A 10,777-nucleotide genomic window follows, 5' to 3' on the forward strand; every position below is an offset into this window, starting at 1 on the left:
AGGGAGGTTCGACCCTATTTATAAGAAGGTTAATAAGTGGGCTCAGAAAATGAGGAGACCAAAAAATGGTTATCCAGCTGCTCGGTCACCTCGACTCTCGGGACAACTATTAAAGATATGGATCCGTTAAGATATATTGGATATTGTGTAAATTAATGACAGGTGACGTTGCAACGTCTTGATCTTGCGTTGGTTTTCCTTGAAGAGGAAAGGGTGATGCAGCACAGTAGCATAAGTATTTCCCTCAGTTTTTGAGAACCAAGGTATCAGTCCAGTAGGAGGCTTCTCAACAAGTCCCACGAACCTACACAAACAAACAAAGAACTCGCAACCAACGCGACAAATGGGTTGTCAATCCCTTCACAGCCACTTGCGAAAGTGAAATCTGATAGAGATGATATGATAAGATAAATATATTTTTGGTATTTTATAATATAGATGCAGAAAATAAAGATGCAAATAAAAGTAGATTGGAAGAAAATATGATCAGAGATAGACCCGAGGGCCATGGGTTGCACTAGTGGCTTCTCTCAAGAGCATAAGTATTACTGTCGTGGTATTCTCACGGGGGGGCTTGTGAGTCGACAGATGTGACAAGGGCTTAGTGTGAGGGTAAGACTGCTGCTGATAGGCCTGGGAGCGGGTATGCGAATAGCACGCGGTGGTTTACCCAGCTTCGGAGCTCTCCGGAGAGATAATACTCCTACGGCGGCATGTCTGAGTGTATATGTCTGGGGGTACATCGGGCAGTACAAAGTGCTCCTGGAGCTGTATCTGAGTATATGCATATGAGCACAAGTGTGCATGGCCGCATGTGCCTGAGCATGCATGCGTGAGTGGGTGGCTGGCTAGCTAGCTCTCTTGCTAGCTAGCTTGCTTGTGTGTGTGCGTGAGAGTCCATCCTCCCTGGATGGATGGATGTGTGCCCATATATATAGGCATGGCTAGCTTAGGGAGTAAGCTAAGTGGTGGCATGGGCAAGGCATGGTGGGGTGTCATCCTTGTCCCCTGGGTCACTTCATAAATAGTGCCAGGGGACAAGTGACACTATACATGATGGCTGAGATGACACGTGAATAGTTCTCGAGTACGATCGTCTCGTCGGTGTCTTGTCGGTGTCGCTTCGGGCTGCAGTCGGTAGCCGGCTGGTTGGCACAGTCGGCAGCCGGCTGGTCGTTGCAGTCAGCAGCCGGCAACCGGCCGGGCAGAGCAGTCAGACGGAGAGCCGGCAGGAGCGGCCGGGCAGTTGGACTAAGGGGCATTGCTAGCCTCGATGTCTTGAAACATCGTCTTGTCGTCTTCGGGGTACCCGTGGCCAATTACTCCGACAATTACGGTGTGTGAACAAATTACTATCGAGCAATTGATAGAAAAGCGAATAATTATGACGTTATCTAGGCATGATCATGTATATAGGCATCACGTCCGCAACAAGTAGACCGACTCCTGCCTGCATCTACTACTATTACTCCACACATCGACTGCTATCCAGCATGCATCTAGAGTATTAAGTTCATAAGAACAGAGTAACGCATTAAGCAAGATGATATGATGTAGAGGGATAAACTCAAGCAATATGATATAAACCCCATCTTTTTATCCTCGATGGCAACAATACAATACGTGTCTTGCAACCCTTTCTATCATTGGGTAAGAACACCGCAAGATTGAACCCAAAGCTAAGCACTTCTCCCATGGCAAGAAAGATCAATCTAGTAGGCCAAACCAAACCGATAATTCGAAGAGACTTGCAAAGATAACTCAATCATATAAAAGAATTCAGAGAAGATTCAATTATTATCCATAGATAAACTTGATCATAAACCCACAATTCATCGGATCTCGACAAACACACCTCCATGCTCTCCGTCGTTCGATCACAATCGTGTGGGTGAAAACTACACCCCATTTGGACACTCCTACCTCCTCCTACCTATAAATAGGTGCTCTCCTCCGGAATTTTCACGCAGTCCAACCCTAGCTCCACCCTCCTACGCCGTTGGACACGTCCGGCCCGAGCCGGACGAAATCGCCGCCGCGCCCGCACTAATCGGGGCGCACCATGTGTCCCCGGATCCGCCCACCGCCGCCGCCGCCCGATCGCCGCCTGCGCCTCCTCGACCCCGCGCTCGGCCGCGACCTCCGCCGCCACCGCCCGATCGCCGCCCGCGCCTCCCCGAACCCGCGCTCCGCCGCGACCTTCGCCGGCCGCCGCCCGGCCAACCTCGCCGCCGCCTCCGTCCGAGTGGCCCAGCGCCTCGCCCCGCCTCGCCGCCGACCCCGCCTCCGGCCGGATCCAGCGAGGAGCCGGACAGATCCGTCGGCCACCTTCCTCACCAAGCTCCGGCCGCCGCCGCGCGCCGCTTCTCCGGCGAAGCTCCGTCCCTGCCTCGATCTGCGTGTTGAACCCTAGATCTGGGATTTCGGAGGTGAAATTCCACTGTCGTGGAGCTCTCTGTTATTTTTATGCCTTGTTCATCATGCCATAACTTCATGCCCGTAGCTCCGATTTATGCATATAATATGTTAGAATGTTCACCATGAGATGCTCTTCATTTTGTTCCATTGTTTCATGCTTGTTTGAGTTCATCTTGATTCCTTAATAGTCGTTGCAAGAGTGCTATATGATGTTAACTGTTGTCTGTTAACAGAACTTGGTGATTTGTCTTTTTATTGCATTTTGTGTGTGCATCCTATTGGCATGAGCTCTACATGTGTTTTGAACTATGACATTCCATCTTTACAGGGGTGCTAGTCTTGCATTTTTGTGATCAATGTTGTGGCTAGCACAAGCATGCAAACTAGGCTTCGTGATGTTGCTGATTTCAGTCCTTGTTCTGTTGTTATTTTGATGTCATGTAAACTTGATGCTACAGTGAGTTCCATGATTATTTTGGGATGCTTCAGTAAGGATATTTTGAACATGTGGTTATGCTCTATCCATCAATGCCACTGCTTGCAATTATGGAGTAGTGTAGCTTGTCATTAGCATGCTTTACTTTTGCTAAATAATGTTGTTGCCATGTTGTTAACATTAAGTTCAGTTTTGCCATGTGTTTTGCTAGTGATCCATGCACCCAATGACCTTGCCCTTGCCATGGTTAGCCTTACTAACATGTCATGTTGCTGTTAGTATGCTTGTTTTGTCATTCAATGCTTTGTGATGAGTGATTCAAGCTCGCAATGTTGTTATCATAAATCTGTTTATGCCATCCTCTATTTTTCTGCTAATTCGGAAACTGTTAATAAAACTTGCTATGTTTACATGGGTAACATCACATCTTATGTGCCTTTTTCGCTCATGTTCAGTAAGGGACTTTTGTTCTATGCATTTAGTAGATTCATGCCATACCTTTATTTGCTATTATATATTCCTGTAGCATGTATTTTGCTTGCTCTAAACATGGCTTCCTGATGTTATTTCTGGCATGTTAGTATTTTTCACTAAGTTTGTGATGCTGTTATCTTTTTCACTTTTGCCATGCTTGTTTGAACCTGCTCTAGTGTGTTTTGGCCGTAGCTCAGTGTTCATGTTTTGTCAAGCATCTCTTCTACATCACTGCCATATGCTTTGTTGCTATGTTGGAGTACAGTAGCTTAGTTTCTTGTTGCATGCTAAGTAGCATCATGATGTTAATCGCAGAATTGTGGCATTCTTGTGTTGCTTGCCATTTGCAAGCCGTGCATCCGTTTCCGGTGATCTTTATATCGATTTCAACCGAAATCACCTCATCTTTCCAGCGGCATACTTGGTTTGCCAAGTTGATGCCTTGATCATTCTTTCCCTTCCGGAGCATCCTTATGCATTGCATATCATATCTTGCATATCATGCCATGTATTGCATCATGTTGCTTGTGCATTGCATCGTGATTGATTGTTGTTACATTGCTTGTGTTCTTTCCTTGGGTAGAGCCAGGAGACGAGTACGTGAACGAGGAACCTGTTGAGTACGCTAACGAGGATCAAGCTTTCGACAACTCTGAGAACTTTGCAGGCAAGATGACCATACCCTCGATATCACTTCTATCTTTGCTTTGCTAGTTTTTCGCTCTATCGCTATGCTTGCGTTACCTACCACTTGTTTATCATGCCTCCCATGTTTCCATGTCAAGCCTCTAACCATCCATTCCTAGCAAACTGTTGTTTGGCCATGTCACCGCTTTTGCTCAGCCCATCTTATAGCGTTTCTAGTTGCAGGTGAAGATGAAGTTTGTTCCTTGTTGAAACATGGATATTTTGGGATATCAGAATATATCTTATTTAATTAATGCACCTATATACTTGGTAAAGGGTGTAAGGCTCGGCCTTATGCCTGGTGTTTTGTTCCACTCTTGCCGCATTAGTTTCCGTCATACCGGTGTTATGTTCCTTGATTTTGTGTTCCTTACGCGGTTGGGTGATTTATGGGACCCCCTTGACAGTTCGCTTTGAATAAAACTCCTCCAGCAAGGCCCAACCTTGATTTTATCATTTGCCACCTAAGCCTTTTCCCTTGGGATTTTGTGAGCCCGAGGGTCATCTTATTTTAACCCCCGGGCCAGTGCTCCTCTGAGTGTTGGTCCAAACTAGAGCACCGTGCGGGACCGTCCCTTGGCAACTTGGGTTATGTTGGTACTTGTATGCTTAGCTTATCCGGTGTGCCCTAAGAACGAGATATGTGCAGCTCCTATCGGGATTTGTTGGCACAGTCGGTTGGTCTTGCTGGTCTTGTTTTACCATTGTCGAAATGTCTTGTAACAGGGATTCCGAGACTGATTGGGTCTTCCTGGAAGAAGGAATATCCTTCGTTGACCGTGAGAGCTTATGATGGGCTAAGATGGGACACCCCTTCAAGGTATTATCTTTCAAAAGCCGTGCCCCCGGTTATGTGGCAGATGGGAATTTGTTAATGTCCGGTTGTAGAGAACTTGACACTTGACTTAATTAAAATGCATCAACCGCGTGTGTAGTCGTGATGGTCTCTTTTCGGCGGAGTCCGGAAAGTGAACACGGTTTGGGTTATGTATGAACGTAAGTAGTTTCAGGATCACTTCTTGATCACTTCTAGCTTCTCGACCGATGCGTTGCTTCTCTTCTCGCTCTTACTTGCGTATGTTAGCTGCCATATATGCTTAGTGCTTGCTGCAGCTCCACCCCCTTACCCCTTTCCTACCCATGAGCTTAAATAGTTTTGATCTCGCGGGTGTGAGATTGCTGAGTCCCCGTGACTCACAGATTCTACCAGAACAGTTGCAGGTGCCGAGAATACCAGTGCAAGTGACGCAACCGAGCTCAAGTGGGAGTTCGACGAGGACCTTGGTCGTTACTATATTTCGTTTCCGGATGATCAGTAGTGGAGCCCAGTTGGGACGATCAGGGATCTAGCATTTGGGGTTATCTTCTTTTCATTTGGATTTGACCATAGTTGGTCTATGAGTGTATTTTGAATGATGTATGAATTTATTTATGTATTATGTGAAGTGGCGATTGTAAGCCAACTCTCTTTATCCCATTCTTATTCATTACATGGGATTGTGTGAAGATGACCCTTCTTGCGACAACACCTACAATGCGGTTATGCCTCTAAGTCATGCCTCGACACGTGAGAGATATAGCCGCATCGTGGGCGTTACAAAGGGATCGATCCAGATCAAGCGATCAGGCAAACCAGGGATCAATCCAGATGTGTGCGCTTATTGTGTTGGTGTAGCACTTCATGTCACAATTGAATGCTGAATTCTTACTGCTGTAGAAACTTGCAACATATACTGATTCATTACTTCATGAGTATGTGTGAGCTCTCTCCCTGTGTCTGGTTTATCTCATGCCTTCTAGTGTTTTGTGTTTCAGACTTTCAGGACAACCTAGGCAACATCTACTTACAACTGGCTGGAGTGTCTTTGTTAGTTGAAAAATATCAATTGTCGGTGATGCATTTATCTTTCTGCGGTACACAACACAATAATGCAATCTTGTCACTTGGAGGCATTTTTTTATGCATCTGCACCTCTATCCTTTCTTAGTTTAATTTTGATGAATAGTACTAAGTAATCATTTGCAGAAGTGAAAATGGCAAGTTGTGGGTTGAATATGAGGCAAATAAATAATATGCCATCATCTGTCATATCAAGCCACATCATGCATCTTGGAGTCCTTGCAACAGCCTCCCATGTGATCTTCACTAGAACCCTCTTTTCTGTTTTCTGCAGACCAAGGAAAGGTTCAACCATTTTCATCTTTTTGTTATGCCCTTTGCTGCATAGTGATGGATATTTCTGGCAACCAAGCAATAATGGTATAAAGCTATGGCAGAGCTCCTCGCGTGCCCAGGCGTCCTTGACAAGAACCAGACGATGCTTGCATTCGCGCAGAGCCACTGCTCCATCTTCAATGCGCGCAATGGGAGTGGCTCTTCGAGGAGATTGAGGCTGAGGATGACAAGGCGCCAAAGCAACACGATGAAAATGCATAAAAAATCACAGGGCCTCAGGTTGGCATTGGCGGCCAACAAGCGAAGCCGGCGGCTTTGGCATGGGGCTCGTCGACCTTACCTACAACGAGAAATAGTGTTTTTTCCTGTAGTTTTAGTTCATATTACGCTCAGTGTCCCTTTTTTGCATTGTAAAAATATCCATGTGGTAAGTTGTGTTGAATGCCCGACACCCGACAGCATGTCCATGAACATGGCGGTGGTATCCATTTGGTGATCCACGTTGGAAATCCACTAATCTTTTTGTATTTGAGTGTCATTTATTTAGTTCTTTTGAAATTTGTAGTGCAACTTCTTACTTACATGCCATATCCATGTGTTACCAAAATAGCAACAAAGTAATTGGAATGGGCCGCTAGCAATCTGGTGACGGGCCCCAACCACCAGTACTAGTTTATATGGAAGGCATGTAGGGAATGGTGGAGGGGCAAAACAGAAAAATAGATGAAAAAAGGTGAAATACACCTTACATTGTGGATTTTTTATGAAAAACAAATACACTTTACGTAAAGGAGCGAAGTGAGTATTAATGTCTAAATATCCCGATTAGGCCATGGTCAGCGATCGCATGCAAAATGTGCGACATTCACTTGATTTTTGCTATTTTAAAAATCACCACACAACAATTCCATGAGAAAATTATTATCCAGATGGCCAGATGAATAGATGGACTGAAAAATAATTCCCTTCTAATCAAGCTACTCATAACGAGTTCGTTATAACGAGTGCGATGGAGACCTCCTTAGTGAACTCGGAGTCCTCGGCGGAGAGCGGCGACTTCACGCCCAATTCGCTGAAACCGTCCTCGCAGGTTTGGGGGCTGACCAGTGCGCCGCTGAGGTTCGCCACTGCGTCTAGTTTGCCTCGCGGTGTACCCGCCGCGACGCCTTTCGCTGCCACGTCGAGCAAGTCCACAGCTTGCGAGTACAAATCACCGCAGTCATTGAGGCCCGACTGGATGTGCTTGTCCTTCTCCGAGGCCTTGAGGGCTTGGATGTGCTTGCCTATGCTCTTGGCTGCCGCTCCGGTGAGCTTTGATGCGATGATAGCCAAGCCACGCTTGTCGGCGGTGGCACTGTCCTTGCTCGCCTGGAAAAACTTGATGCAATAGTCGTAGCCGACGCCCGGGTTGCCGTCGGCGAAGGATTTGCACGTATCTTCTAAGACGGAAGCTCTGGATGAGGAGAGAAGGAAGAGGAGGACCAGGCACGGGAGAGCTCGTGAAGGCCCCATGGTTTTCGATGCAATGTTGGTAGTCAACAAGATTTGTATGCAGATGGTATGTGTACAAGACCGTCATCGAGATAAATAGGAGCAAAATGGCAGGTTTTAATGGACATTAATTGTTTGCTACAAAAATAGATAGGAGCAGAATTTATTTACTTCCAGAAATAGCAGAACTAGGGATTAGAATTTTTTTTAGGTTTAGAAGTAGTGATTAGATTGTTTTAAAAGAGGAAACTTCTCGAGCTTAACCTAGGCCTTTGAACCGAGCTGGGCTATACCTGTGCCTACAAGAGTAGCCCAAAGCGAATGGTGGTCGGTGGTTAACTATGCTGAACAAGTAACACTATCGACAGATATTCCCCCGCAGCGGATGGGGCATATAACTAGCAAACACGCACCACACAGAGCGCTCTTGGGCCAGCCCACTGTGGGGCGCCAGTTTTCTATTTATTTATTTTGGTTATTTTTCTTCTCTGTTTTCTACACATCTCATTATTTTTTTATAAAAGGTTCCTTAAATTCTAAAAGTGTTTAAGATTTTCTAAAATGTTTACAAAACATCGTTAATATTTTACAAAATGTTCATGAATTTTACAACTCACGAATTTAAGGAAATGGTCATGGATTTCAAAACATATTCCTGAATTGTTTAAATAAACATTCATTGAATTTTAACAGAATATTCACTATTTTAAGAAATATGAATTTAAATAGATAAAAAAGAGGAAGAAACACCAAATCAGAAGAAAAGGGGAAATACAGAAACCCGGAAAAAGGTACTAAACTAAACAAAAAATTGGACCTCCCTCGAACTTGACTCTGATGTCTCTATCTTCTTTCCTTTTTATTTTTGGCGGGAAGACTCCGATGTCTCTGTCGATTGTGGAATATGGCAAAGCACTGCCCTTCTTGGTTAATTCCCAAGCCAAATTAGTCAAACCGACAGTTTTGTCTTGGATATGCAGAATTTGGTAACGCAAGAGTTGTTATGGGTGCTAATAGTTTTCATGTTGTACTCAGATTATGCAATTAATTCCTAATGAGGCAAAACAATTGGATACAACAGTACACATGTAGTTCACATGAAAATAATCTTTGTTTGCAACGATAAACCTTGTTTTCAATCTGATGTTGTTCAACGATAAATCTTAATTTTGACCATTTTGTATTCACATTTTCTGTCTTCTATACTTCATGCCAGGTGGAGGAACATCAGCATTGATGCCAAGATTAGTTCCATTCTCTTGCTGAGGTAATGTATTAATTGGAAGAATATTTCGATGATGTTGTTTGCTTTCTGCTCTCAACTTTTCATAGATTTAGGTCATTTTTTGGATAGTTCAATACTATAATTTTGGGGTTTAGTTGTATCATGCTGTGAATATGTTTACAATTCTAAAATAAATGTTCCTCAACAGCCAACCTTCTAACTAAATATGTTCTTGTCGTGAATGCCAGCACGGATTGAAGGATGCGGCAACAAGCGGCGGTGTGAAGCCCATCTTCTCGTCGACAGTGACATATCAAAAGGAGGCGGTGATGACCAAAGGTGTGAAACCCATCTTCTCAGCGAAGCCAATTCTTCACGTGGTTGTTGTCTGCCGCTCCCTTTGAAAGGGCTTCTCCGCGCCGGCATTCTCTCATTAGGCCTCTTCTTCCATTTGCTCCTGCATGCCCCAGCGCGTCTGACCCATTGTTGACCACAATTCTTCCTCTCAGGAGATATGCAAGGATTTTCCAACCACTACAGGCTTACAATCTCAAGTTTAGTTTTCTCTTCTACCTTGATCATCTCATGATGTTGTTGGATGTATATAGGTAAATTTTATTTTGCTGCGAGCTTCGATTGTCTTGGATGGAATGTCTGACTCGGCATGATGGTTGTGTTTGTGTGTTATATACACTTCCACTGCTCTTTTGTGCTTATCTCTACTCCTAATGGACGAATTGGTTGAATAGTCCCCCCCACTTTCAACCGGTTTATTTTCAACCGGTTTTTTTTCAACCGGTTTTTCTTCGTCCCACCTCCCACCACCCCCCTCCCACCGGTTTTTCTCTTTCTCGTCTAGCCGACAATACCCAACGTATTTATGGTAATCAATCACAGTTAATCCACGTATGGTAAGGCTATAAACTTAGAAATCTCAAATATGATAATTATAGTAATAAATCAATCCATGTATAGTAAGGCTATAATCTGGCCGACAATACCCAACGTATTTATGGTAATCAATCACAATTAATCCACGTATGGTAAGGCTATAAACTCAGAAATCACAATTAATCCACGACTAGGGTAAGGCTATAACTAAGGAAATTTCGAATATGGTAATTATCACCAGAATCAAAGCTTTCCAAAAAAGTTCTTCTTGCCATACCCTAATCGTGACCTTCTCATCCTGAGGCATTATTTCTAATCAGAACTTTCCAAAATTTTGTCTGACTAAATCACAATTTTCCTTCCTTCCCTATCATCTCAATCGAATCATGAGCTATAGGTAAGTCATTTCATTCTCCACCTCGCACGGGTTGTACTGATTTTTATCATAGTTTGGCCCCCTGCCGTACAAGCCGCTTGATTCCTCATCCCTCGCTCAATTCCTCCACCCTATCTTCTTCTTCATGGTGAGCGACCCAGGCAGCGATGCGTGCCCGTTATGCATCAGCGAGGAGGACCAGGAAAGGGTGATTGCCAGCCCCGCGCTCGTCACGTGAACCCGTTCACCGTCAGGTCATGCTGGTGTGTTACGGGTGTAGGTGCACCTTACCTTAGCCATGGAGGTTTGCCGGTGGACAACGGAGGCCTCGCCATGGACACCAGTATCCCTCTCCTCTTCCTGCGCCCTACCTCTCCTTCCTCTGTCTCTACCTCTCTCTCTCTTTTTCTCTGTTCCAGGAGATCTGTAGCCGACGCCGCAGGCCCTGCCCGTTCGCTGCCGGTCACCTCGCCTCGCTGTTCGATCTCACCGCTGGATATGCACGACACCATCATGGCGGCGCGAACACTGTATGCAGTGGCTACAATCAGCGGCGGATTCAACAGCGTGGTGGGCATTAGCGAGTAGCGACCCAGCGGGCAG

The 10,777-nt window shown here is 45.0% G+C and overlaps 1 protein-coding gene across 1 annotated transcript; it reads right to left on the reverse strand.

The window, feature by feature from the left end:
- Positions 1–7,036: 7,036 nt before the first annotated feature.
- LOC119368323 (putative invertase inhibitor) lies at positions 7,037–7,728 on the reverse strand. Its single transcript, XM_037633614.1, has one exon. The coding sequence runs from the start codon at positions 7,701–7,703 to the stop codon at positions 7,173–7,175; it is 531 nt and encodes a 176-aa protein (XP_037489511.1). The 5' UTR covers positions 7,704–7,728; the 3' UTR covers positions 7,037–7,172.
- Between the last annotated feature and the right edge of the window lie 3,049 nt (positions 7,729–10,777).

This window comes from Triticum dicoccoides, chromosome 2B (genome assembly GCF_002162155.2).
Source record: "Triticum dicoccoides isolate Atlit2015 ecotype Zavitan chromosome 2B, WEW_v2.0, whole genome shotgun sequence".
Taxonomy (NCBI): domain Eukaryota; kingdom Viridiplantae; phylum Streptophyta; class Magnoliopsida; order Poales; family Poaceae; genus Triticum; species Triticum dicoccoides.

Excerpts from the sequence above, each read along its gene's own strand:
- LOC119368323 (XM_037633614.1), bottom strand. The coding sequence starts at position 7,703 with ATGGGGCCTTCACGAGCTCTCCCGTGCCTGGTCCTCCTCTTCCTTCTC.